Consider the following 12,878-nt stretch of genomic DNA (forward strand, 5'->3'; position numbering starts at 1 on the left):
CTGAAGTAAAAGTAGTAATACTACAATGTACAAAAACTGTCTTACAAGTTAAAATAGTGCATTCAAATTTTTATTTTTGTAAAAGTGTAAAAGTATCAGCATCAATTTTTCTTTTTTTTTTGTGCTGCGTTCAGAGTATTTAAAACAGTGAAACCTGAGCAAAAAGGTTCAATTCTCTTCAAAAATATAGGAAAATGCAATGAAATAAAAGGTGACAAGAAAATAAACTTAAAATTTATGATAAAAAAGGAAGAGAGAGAATTATTAGAAAATTGTCAAAAAAAAGTGTTAAACTAGTTTTGATTATAAGAATTATGTACTCAAAATATGTTACAGTATTTTTATTTATTTATTCTATTTTACACATCACCCTCTTTCAGATCATTTCCTTTGTTTAAACTTTCATTTTTTGGCCAATTTTCAGGTAAGTTTCTTTCAGCTTTTTACTGATTTGTTGCACATTTTTGCATCATTTCTTGTTAAATTGCTCATTACCTTCCTTCCATATTTTTTGAAATATAATCAGTCCAATTAGCTCAGATTTCGAAGGGATAAAGTAAACTAAAAGTAATCATTATGCAGAATGGCCCATTTTAGAATAATATGTGATATAGTGTATATAGTGTTATAATTACTGATTCAAGTGTTAATCATTCAAATGTGTAAATGTAAAGGCGAAGCTCATTTTTATCAATTTACACAAACTGGGCAGTTTAATTAAAAATATTATTTATAAAAAAAATATACAAAGTAACATTAAAATGTCAGAATAAATGTAGAAGAGAAGTACAATAATCCCAAAATATTTCCCACAAAGATTGGACAATGAGATATAGAAGCAAATATTCTGGATCCAAGACTCTTCTCTATTTTCTTAAAGAAATTCAGGCTTAATCTTCCAAAATAAATGCTTTTAAAAATGTTTATTATATCTATAATTCTATGAGCTTTTTATTTCTTATTTTTTTTTGTAAATTAAAATCCTACATACTACAAATATATAAAACATACGCAAAAATAATATATACACACATACACACACACATAAAAATGAGCACAACCTTAAATATCCATTAAGGTTAAAGCACTATAACGTTTCCCAAAACCAAAACAACATTTCAGAAAACAAAATAACATTTCCCAAAACAAAAGTAAAGTTTATTTTGGCGATTGCTATTTTGTTTTCTGAAATGCTGTTTCATTTTTTTGTTTTTGAATGCTGTAGTGTTTTGACTTTCAGGGCCACCGTAATCTCCAGCAGAAAAATGCAACATAAACATCAAGGCAGCATTAATCCAAAAACATCAGATAAAACAGGAAAAAACTGACAGCGTTAAAGCACAATGACTTTTTTTTCACCTTAAAACTACATTTTGCTTATAATACTTTTACTTTATAAATGTTTGGATCCATGACTTGTACTTAAAGTGAGTAGTTTTCTTTAATTGAAGTACATGAGTACTCCTTCCACAGTGATTCAGACGACACAGCGAAGAATCACCTGCTGCTCTGAATGAAGCTATGTGACGCATGTTTGGCATCTTTTCTTCCTGGAATCAATTCTGTTGTTTTTTTTAGGCGAATGTTTTATCATTCTGGGTGCGTCTCACCTGCAGTGACTCGAGTTAAGCTGCGGCTGACAGAGACCGAGCGGCAGCTCTGTGAAGCGTTCAGTTCACCTGAAAATCCTCAATATGAGTCAGTCAGCAGCTGCAGAGGTGAGGCTTCACGGTGGCTTTAAAATGGGAAAAAAGGCAGATTTTCTATTAAAACCAAGCCCTCTATAACCGTGTCTTTTTTCACATCAGAGCACAAACATGACGGGATGCTGAAGGACAATATTTGTATTATTGTACACACAAGAAAACATCTAACATTTGAACACCTTTTGTGCAGACTTTTGTCCAAATATTCTGGGACATTTCATTATTGTGTATTTACTGTGTTGAAAATGATCTTACATGTTTTTGTTTTTTTAGTTGCTCTAGTAGTTGTGCATTTTAATTCCTGATTTATTAAATACATTTTGCAGTTCGTTAGCTGATAACACTAGATAGTAGAGGCTATACTGATTTGGAGGATATATAAAACAGTTAAGTATACTTTTAAAAATCATGTCAAAAAGACCAATAAGACATACAATTACTTATACATCCATATATATATATATATATATATATATATATATTCACATCATACCAAAAATGTTAATTGTTATAACAATATACTATTTTAAAATGTGTTTTACTGTTTATCTATAAGTTATTACATGCATGTATATATATACACACACACAAAGTATATATATGTATGTGTATATATATATATATATATATATATATATATATATATATATATATATATATATATATGTATGTATATATATATATATATATATATATATATATACACACACACAGTATATATATGTAGTAGTCTTATGTATATCTATCTATGTTATTTATTATTAATGTTTTTATCTTTTATCTTATATTCTATATCATCTGTTTTTCTGTTATTTAGCCTTTTTTTTTTTTTTTACTTTTATTTACTTTTTCTCTTGTTTAACACTGAATCATTTATTGTTATAACATAAATAACTTCAGGTTATAATGTGATCATCTACAATGTTATAACAAAGAATGTTTTACGTTATTATCAGACACTGATCGGTTTTGTTTTTTCCTAGCGTGGCAGTAATATGCCTCCGTATAACACATCCTCGCAACATCAAATCAGTTAAATGGAAAAATCTGTGTTGAATAGACGTGTAAACTTTTGCAAAATCACAATTTTCTCTTCTGTTCTTTTCAAAATCCTATTATTATTTGATATATGGATTCAATTTCCAGCTGCTGCAATAGTCTGAGTTTAACCTGACAGTCAGATAACAGCTGCTGCCAGATATTTTATTTACTTTCCAGTCAGGAGATAAAAAAACACAGAAGGAGAAAGAAAATCGGATGAGACCAGGTTCAGAAAATAAATCTCTCTTCAAATTGGATTTGGATTTATCTTCAGATGAAAACTGAAGTCAGATAAAATGTGACGATGAATAAACCCGTCAGATTTCTTCCCGTCAGAGGTCAGCATGCAGGCTGCCGTAAAGTTGTGAAATCCTGACATCTGCTGGACACTGAAAGCACTGCAGCTGCTCTTCAGCCGACTGAATCAAAATCTGTTTTTGAAAACCTAATTATGTTCAGAAACTGGTTCACTGAGTAAACTAAATCATCCTCGGGTGATTTAAAATGTGACGAGTTTAAAGGAAACAAATTATCCCACATACTGTTTGTCGCTTGAACTCACTTTATATTTAAACAGCTGTGTGATTCCACTCGAAACATCAGCTGGTCTGCAGAGGAAAGCAAAAAAATAAAGAAAGCAGATACAGATTAAAATAGATAACAATAAAATCACAATTTAATCTTCAGAATTTAAAAAGTTACGTGCTTGATTAAATGTGTCCATCACTTGTTTAAAACTGCGTCTTTAGATATAAATCTGTCTCTTAAATTACTTTTTATCTTAAATTATTACTATTTTCATCTTTTCTAATCTCATTTTAAATTTTAATTCTTTTTTAAAATTTGTTTTAACTGTATTGTTTTAATTGCTTTAACTGGTTAGATTACTTTACAACTCTTCTTGTTTTTATGAAATTTATGAAAATTCAAAAATTAATGAAAAAGAAAGTTTACAACAACAAATGACTTGGGGAAAGAGCTTAAAAATTACAATAATGTTGTAACCTAATTTCAAATATGTGACTATGATAATTACAAATATATTTTTCAAATATAGCTTTTCTTGTTTCTCCCATGCATTTTAAAAAATATTTTTTTTAATCTATTAATTTCTTGCAAATTCCTGGCAAGTTTCTCATTCCCCTTTTCCCCCATATTTTGGAAAAAAAATGACACCAATTTGCTCAGAGTACAAAGATTTAAATACTTACGAAAGGTGTCTGCTTTCTAAAGGTAAATAATCTAATTCTTTATTTTCTCTGTGTGACAGAGGCCAGTAAACAAAATACAGTAAATTTTTAAATTATTTTATATCAAGTGAAATCATTTTATTTTGTTTACATTTTTGTAAACTGTTTTGTTCTTGAAGCCTCATAATTACTATATTTTATCAACTGTCCATGTTATATTTTGCCCTTTGACCAACAATAAAGTTATCCCACTCCAAACTTTATACCTCATATGTCTCTATAACAGTCAGTTGGGATTTTTAGGGGACAAAACTGAATTTTAATGTTAAAACTGAGCTCTGTCAAACTCAAATCTTGAGAGTCTCCTCGTTTCTTCAGTAGACTCTGACGGCTCCTGCTGAGGCGTCGGAGTTAAAAAGAAGTCCTGCAGGGGAGGATTTACCCACAAACAAATTTATATGCAAAGCTGTCAAACTCTGTGGGGAGAAATTTCAGAGAAAGAGTCTTTGTCTTTTGCCCCGGAGCCGGCGGCGTTACAGGGACGACCGAACAAAGAGGGAGTTACATGAGACAGAAGGGACCAGAATAAAGACATCAATAACGCTGAAATCAGAGCAAAGTCAAACACTATAATGTCAGAGGGGTTTTCATTGTTAATAAAAGAGGCAATTAGGCTTTCTTCAAAGCTGATTAGGATGCAAGTGGGTCTCTAAAACTTTGGCAGGCTGCTGCAGCTTCTCTTTTTTGGGTCTGATATCTTAACATTATATATTATCTCAGGACATCAAGCTGTTATCTTGTCCTCACAACTTTGTATTATTTTGAAAATAAAAGTTCTCGTTTTTTTTTATGTACTCTCCAATCTCATCTTATTGTTATGGAGCGCCTCAGGGTACGACACCGGGCCCACTGCCATTTCCCATTAATGTGACAGCGGCATCACTCAGGCGGAGGCAATCACCACTGGTGGCGGCTAAATGATCAGTCGGTCCTGACCCCCTAAAGACAAAATCTAGTTCTGTGTGTTCAGGACATAATGAGCTGCAAACAGTTTCTTTTTAAATTGCGGATTAATGTGAAGATCATTTTTTTTTTTAATCCATTGTTTGGTCTATAAAATGTTAGAAAACAGTGTAAATGTCCAATATAAATTCCCATAGCTCCAGGTAACACCTTCAAAGAAAAGGAAATAAAAGTTTAAAAAAAAAAATTAAAAAATGCTCAAAAGTGCTGAAAATTAAAAAAAAAATTTCCCTTTACAAAAAAAACCCCCAAAAATTTTCAAATACTTCCCGTGCAGCACAAGAAAACTGATGCTTATCCATGTTTCAAAGGATTAAATGATTTATCATTTAAAAGTTGTTGCAGGTACACTTTATGTAAGTTAAGTATCTTTGCTTTGCAGCCGTGCGAGCAGCTGTTGGAGGCTGTACTCATGCACAGCAGTGCTATGAGCTAAATGCTAACATCAGCATGCTAACATGCTCACAATGATAATGCTGATGCTTAGTTTCACAGCCAAAATATTTTCTATGAAGAACTCTGCGTCTCCTGAGTTAAAAAGTGCAATTTATATTTGCTAGCTTTTTGACTAATTTTTGCCATGGTCGCCATCTTAATTTGCTTTTTTAGCATAATAAAGTGCAGCTGAGGCTGATGGGAATGAGAGTTATTGCAGTTCATCCTATGGCTAATATCAACGGCCGTGGCAAATTTCAAAGCAATCCATCTCGTCATTGTTGAGCTTTTTTAGTAAAGTAGTCCCAATGGTGTCACTAAAGTCATTAAGATTCACCCTCTGGGGAACGTGACTGTTTGCACAAAACTTAATGACAATCCATCCAGAAGTCATCAAGAAAGCAGTGTCGTTTTGTCTTTACTTTAACACTTAAAGGACATTTTATGTTATTTTTTTGGCAGCTAATCCGCTGGGTAGATTAGTCTACATTCAGTTTTAATCAGTCCGATAGAGCAAACACGACTCAGTATTATGGCTCCCTGCATGTGTGAACGATGATTAACAACACACACACAAATGTCTGAGTTCAAAATCTGCTCTTATCTGCTCCACACAAATACACACAAACGAAATATTTCTGTGAGCAGCGGCAGAAAGCAATACTGAAATAAAAAAAAATAAGAAAAAAAATTGAAGGGCTTGATATGGTATTCTGTGATTATGCAAATTAAGAGAGTACACAGGGACTATGTGACCCAAATATGGATGAGAATACTGATGAGCTTAATCACAGGCAGCGGATATTTGACACCTCCACATGCTTTACGACTGAGAATATAACTGGAAGATAGATTATATATACCCCCTTAATCTATATATAGTGAGCGGGAGAAGGAGATTTGTATAGTTAAGTGACTGTCAGAGGAGCCGGGATCGACCAGATATTCAAATGAACATTTAAGTGTTTTCATTGTTGTCATTGATCAAAACAGACAGACCAAACTGGTGCAAATGGATCTCTTTGTAAGCATATTTGTGTTAATGTCAGAGTCATCACTTTTCCTGTGCTGCTTTCAGACACCTTTCGCAAGTATTTAACCCTTTAAGCCCTGAGCAAATTGGTTTGATTTCTTTGAAAAGCATGGGAAAAAGGCAAGAAATGTTCCACAAAGTGCAATAAATTAGTAGATGAAGAGAATTATTTTTTTCTTAAAGCGAGGGACAATGTATAAAAAAAAACCCTATGGAATAATATTTTTTATAATTATCATAGTTACATATTTTAAATAAGGTTAAAAAATTATTGTGGTTTTAAGCAATTTCCCCAGGTCATGTATTTTTTTTTTTTTTTTTTTTTTCAAACTGTCTTCTTTATTCACTCAGTTACTATTTTTATTTATTTATTAATATTAATTCCCGAAAAAAAAATTCGGAATTTTTTTGGTACTTTTTATTAATTTCTTTCTAATTTGGAGGTTATTATTAGTTAAATCAATATTAGTATAATCCTGACATTTATGCATAAAGAAAGATGTGAAAAATATCTGGCCTTTTGTACAAAAGAGTTGAGTGGGTCAATGCCATATTTGCTTAAATTTCTTATTTTTGACCTATACATGCTGCAGGATCTAAATATTTCATGTCATTATTTCTTGTAATTATCATGATTACATATTTAAAACTATGTTTCAGAAGTATTATAATTTTAAGCACTTTTCACAGGTAATTTTCTTCTTTTTTATTTATTTATTTTTTTTTAATTTTTAAACTTTTGTTTTATTGCTTGTTTAAATATTGTGTCCCTCAGGCAACATTATTGCAGTCCATACACACAATAAAACTACAATATAATATAATATAATATAATATAATTTTCTTCGATGTCTATGCTATACCATCACAAATTTAGTTTTTGGGGGGGATCAGAGAGCTGTTGAAGACACAGTGGGTAAGAGATAAAGCTGGGAATCCTGTTTATTACAATGTGTTTCCACCAGGCTCTATAAATAGAGACTGTGGGGGGGGGGAGGGAAAACCAAACTGGATCCAACTGAGAGAATCATTTTGAGACACCGCGGGTGACGTTCACACTGAAGGACGGAGATGTTCGCTTTGTCTCACTTCATTGACCAGCAACGCATGGAGTCGTGAACAGGCAGAGAGACAGGCAACCATCCAACAATTCATCCATCAAACCCAGAGTCATCCAACCATCTGTCCAACCACAGAGCTACAACAACACTTCGAGAAAAACAAGATGAAGCAATATGAAATGACTACAACATGGAAATAAAAAACATCTGATGGATTCATATTTCCATTTGTTCAATTGTTCAACAACAGTATTATTGTTGGAAGAAAATCTGTCCATGTTTCCAAACAAACCGCCATCCGTCCTTCCATCTGTCCAAAAACAGAGCCACACAAACACCAAACAAAATATAACAATATCAACTAATACAACAAGGAAAAAAGTATGTACTGTATCCATCTTTTTATTTTTTTCCAGCCATTTAATCATCCATTTATTTTGTTCAGCAGTGGTGTTACTGCTACTGCTACTACCCATCCATGTTTCCAAACATCCGTCATCCGGGTTTAAAAAAAATGATTTATTCATGCATCCCTCCGAAGACTGAATGATACATTCATTTATATGTTTAGCAACAGAACCATAAATCCATCCATCCAAAGTTTGGACTATCCAACCAAGCAACCAACCAACCAAACAACAACCAACCAAGCAAGCAACCAACCAACACGAAACCAACCAACCAACCAACAAGCAAGCAACCAAGCAACCAACCAACAAGCAAGCAACCAAGCAACCAACCAACAAGCAAGCAACCAACCAACCAACCAACACGAAACCAACCAACCAACCAAGCAACCAACCAACCAACACGAAACCAACCAACCAACCAACCAACCAACCAACCAACCAACACGAAACCAACCAACCAACCAACCAACCAACCAACCAACCAAGCAACCAACCAACCAACACGCAACCAACCAACCAACCAACCAACCAACCAACCAACACGAAACCAACCAACCAACAAGCAAGCAACCAAGCACCCAGCAACCATCCAACCAATCAACAACAAACCAACCGACCGACCGACCAACCAACTAGTCATAGTCCCGTCTTGTGTTTTTATCTGCTCTTACTGTATATTTTATTTTATAATTATATTTCAATTTCTCTAATTTATTCATCTACTCAAGTTTGTTTTTTATCTTATCTTTTAATTTACTCTTTTATTCTTCCCGCCATGTTTTCTTCTTTTATTAGTACTATTACTTCTGTGTTTACGGCTTACTAAAGTCTTCGAACAGTATTTACTGTTATTGGGATGGGCTGCTGTTATTATTTTTGTTTAGTAATCGTTTCTGTCTTTTGTCTGGCCTTAGTTTGGTTTTACTGTCTGGCTCTTAGTGTTATGTTACTCCTCTCACTTCTGCTTTGCCTTGTTTGTCAAAGCACTTAGTAAACTCTGTTTTTAAAGGTGCTATATAAGTCAAGTTATTATTATTATTATTATTATTATTATTATTATTATTATCTGGGTTTTATTTTTGATTTATTTGTTTTTATGTTATTTTGTTTGTGAAGCACTTTGTGACTGGTGTCTATGAAAGGTGATACACAAATAAACTTTACTTGCTTTGCTGTCCATCCGTCCATCTGTCCATCTGTCCCTCTGTCCCTCGGAGTCTCATCTGTCTGTGTTGGTTCTGTCGAGTTCTACCGATAACCTGCAGGTTCCTGGTTTGATCCCCGTCCTGCCGTCCTGCGCTGCAGCTGAGCAGCCAGCAGATGTCAACGTTGCAGCAGACGGTCCTGGTTGTGGCACTTCTTCCAGCTGAGAGCTGCAGGCAGCAGCAGCAGCTCCTGCTGAGGCAGATAAATATGAGCCCGAGGCCATCTGAGCGCTGAGATAATCAGCCTGCAGCCGTGTGCGGACGGCTGAACGATGCTTTATCTGCTCGCATCCAGAGCACAAACATCTCAACGCTGCAGCTGCACACCACGCTGCAGCTACGACCCCCGAGGACGCCTCTGGGTGTCCAAATGTCACCGATATTGCATCCTTAAAGGACCGTACTGCCGGTTTTGCATGATAAGTGGACATTTTTTTGAAGAATGAACTATGATATTTTACACTTTCTGTGCTCGATCATTAGCTGCCTGACTTCTCTCTCGCTCTCTCTCCAGGCTTTTGGTGCATCATTCCCAGTGGTGGAAGAGGTATTTAGATCCTTTACTTAAGTAAAAGCACTAATACCACCCTATAAAAAAAATACTCTGTTCCAAGTGAAAGTCCTGCATTGATGGTACTTAAGTAAAAGTAAGTGAATATAATCAGGAAAATGTAATTAAAGTATTTAAATTACCATATGCAGAAAAACACTCAAAATTACTGGGAGGAAAAAAAGAAAAAAGAAAAACACCCAAAATGATTTAAAAAAGAATAAATATAAATCTCAAAAAGTCAAAATAAAAAATAGATAAAAAAACTAAAAATAGAAAAAGAAAATTGATAAAAAAGCCCAAAATCAAAATCATATAATACAAAAATAGAAAAAAACAAAATCAAATTTAAATAAATAAGAAAAAAAAACTAAATAAAACTTCCCAAAACTTAAAATAAAAAAAAAAAAGACTCAAATATTGTATAAGTCAACTTATTATTGCAGCTGTACTTGTATTTAACATTTTGGTTTTGTTTAGTTTTTTCCATCGATGTGAATAATGTACCTCAGATTTGTCTTTGTGTGTGTCTGTCCTCTTTCCAGGTTGCCTGATGGAGACGAGGTCACGTGGCTCAGGTCTGTTTGGCGACACCCGAAGCTGCTCGAAATCCTGCAAAACAGAACAAATCAAACATAGACAACATAAAATAAGCGAATGCATGACAGAAAATATCATTTATGTGACAAACACAGTAGCATCAGTCCAAAAAACAGCTAAAACTCGACCACAGGAGGAGCCTCTCGGCTGTTTGTGCTAACAGAGCGAGCGGCAGCGTTCATGCAGCAGAGTTCACGCAGCAGCGTTCAGCTCGGCCTCAGTGCAGTGATCACTTATAATCAGCGGTCCTGTTGTTTGGTGTTAAATGTTTGGAGAGCTCCTCTGACCTCTGCCAGGGACAATCAGCCCGAGAGCCGAGCGGCCGGCCCCTCGGCTCCAGCAGCCAATTTAAAGCTGTGAGCGGCGGCGGCGGCTCCCCGGCCTGCCGCTCCGCATTACAGACCTTAATTGATTTTCCGTAGTAATCTCAAGGTCTTGATGACATTCTGGACGCTGCAGCTCTGTGTGGATACGCTCGCTCTCCCTCTGCCAATTAATACATGTTTCTCTGCGGTGTTTCTATCTGCACCAACAGGCCGGGTGGAAGATCGCTGTCACCTCGCAGCATGAAGGTTGGTGTTTACCACATTAACAAAAGCGGTTATGATCCAGTTTACAGGCTGCAATCTTTTTGTGCTGGAGGGCTTCGATTCAAAATCGACCCATGAAAACACTTCCTGAATCCAAGGATGGTAAATTAACTTCTGCTGCTGCCCAGATTTACATTGAAATTTTCAATCAAATGTTGATATTCAGGGTTCATACACGTTTTCATTACTTAAAAGGCAAAATTTTAGAACCACACATTCTCTGAAATAACCATGGATACTCCTCAATGCTCCCTTTTCATGCAGATATCATTGCAGAAGTAAAAAAAAAAAAAAAAAAAAAATTTTTTTAAAAATTACTAATAATTATTTTTAAATTAAATAATTACATAATTTTTTTTTATCATTATTTTTGGGGAAATCTTTAAAGAAAAAAAATGGGGGATCTTTTTTTTATATTTATTTGTATTTTTATAGAGATTTTTTTGGGCAATTTTTAAAGAATTTTCTTTTTTTTTGCTTTTTTGTCTTAAGATTTGTTTTGCGATATTTTTTCTTGAAAATTTTTGGCAATTGTTTTTTCTATAAAACCTTTTGGTGATTTTTGAAGAAAACATGCTGACATATTTTTAGAAATTATTGTTGGATTTTCTCATTTCAGACAGTCCTTAAACGTATCATGTGTTCTTAAACCAGGTCTGTAAAAAAAAACCAAAAAAAAAAACCATCCATAACTTTTCCAAAACTCCCAGGGTATATTTAGTTTTCCAAACCTTTTCCAAGCCTGTAAATTCCTACTTGCATATTCCATGAATCTTCCAGGTTTTTCATGACTGTAGGGACCCCGGATACTAATGATCCTCAGAGGATGAATTGATTTTGGCGTCCCAAAGATCTATAGAAGGAGTTAGAGTGTCAGTGATCCTGATGAATCACTGTGATGTCCTGTGTGATGTGGGAGACTCCTGATCTTTCTGTGATCTCTGTGTCGGACGTTATCCTCATCAGCGAGACAGCTGAACGTGAGCTAAAACTTCAGGGAGCATTTCGCTACTGATCGACCATCATGGACCGTCGCTCTGCACGCAGCAGTTAACATTAATACCATATTACACTTTGCATGTGATCAAAAATTGAAATTTTGAATCAATAAAAGTTCCTTACCATTGGCCAAACATTGACTTTTGCTCACCTTGTTTATGTATTTATGAAGTCAACTCGTGTTAGAAAATAATGTTGTTATCAATGTTAGTTTATTTAGAGGTAGAGCGGGTCGTCCACTAATCTAAAGGTCAGTGGTTTGATGCCCGGCTCCTCCAGGCGACATGCCGAAATATCCTTGGGCAAGATACTGAACCCCAAATTGTTCCCGAGTGCGTATGAACGGTTACTGAGTAGCAGGTGACACCCTGTACGGTAGCCTTGGCAACCAGTGTGTGACCGTTTGTCGCTGTGCCATTCACCTGGCATGCCTTAAAGTTTGCTTGCTTGCTGCAGCTAATAGATGCATATAATAAAATGTGCAATTCATAAAAACAAACAACTACTAGGTACAAAATAACAAAATATATCATTTTTTAACCCTCATTTGTTAACATGCTTTTCATGGTTTCCGCCATTTCTGCTGCCCTGAAACATCACGTAAAACATCACAATTTGGATATTATCAAAATTTCCCAATTTCCCACTCAGAATGATGACTTTGGAGGGCTGTTCATGTGCTCATAACTTGTTAATACAGTAAATATGATATTTACGGGGAGCACGTGAATGCAGCAAATCTGATGGAGGCAGACTGGCAGCAGTTTGTTGTTTTTTTGCGAGGTTAAATTATTATTTTTGTCAGTGGAGTGTGGTGGCTCTGAAAGGGCTGTCTGTGTCGATAAAGTGGCAAAAATATTTGAAATATAGCGTACACTTAAACTGATATAAATTTATCTGCTGGTCCCGCCCACAGCAGTACAATGCTTAACTTCTGTGTAATACACTGAATATGAGCGAGTACCTCATACAACCCCACTTAAAAAAATCCAAACTTTCTCTTTCAAATGGTAAAAATGATGCTGTGTTTATGAA

General features: G+C 34.7%; 1 protein-coding gene across 6 annotated transcripts in view; it reads right to left on the bottom strand.

Moving 5' to 3' along the window:
• Positions 1 to 54: 54 nt before the first annotated feature.
• The window catches only part of LOC148185833 (uncharacterized), a 41,501-nt gene continuing 28,677 nt past the window's right edge, over positions 55 to 12,878 (bottom strand). For 3 of the 6 annotated variants that reach the window (XM_088072745.1, XM_088072748.1, XM_088072749.1), the window contains 3 exons: positions 10,162 to 10,266; positions 9,064 to 9,297; positions 2,975 to 3,355 (listed from right to left, as the gene is read on the bottom strand). In XM_088072745.1, coding sequence (XP_087928871.1) covers positions 3,277 to 3,355; positions 9,064 to 9,297; positions 10,162 to 10,266 — 418 coding nt within the window. In that variant the 3' untranslated portion in view covers positions 2,975 to 3,276. Of the gene's footprint in view, positions 1,736 to 2,974; positions 3,356 to 9,063; positions 9,298 to 10,161; positions 10,267 to 12,878 lie in introns of those variants that run through there. The other 3 variants (XM_088072746.1, XM_088072750.1, XM_088072747.1) reach the window with 2 other exon arrangements.

The sequence above is a fragment of the Plectropomus leopardus genome, chromosome 22, assembly GCF_026936395.1.
Source record: "Plectropomus leopardus strain MGB_pleo_1.0 chromosome 22, ASM2693639v1, whole genome shotgun sequence".
Taxonomy (NCBI): Eukaryota; Metazoa; Chordata; class Actinopteri; order Perciformes; family Serranidae; genus Plectropomus; species Plectropomus leopardus.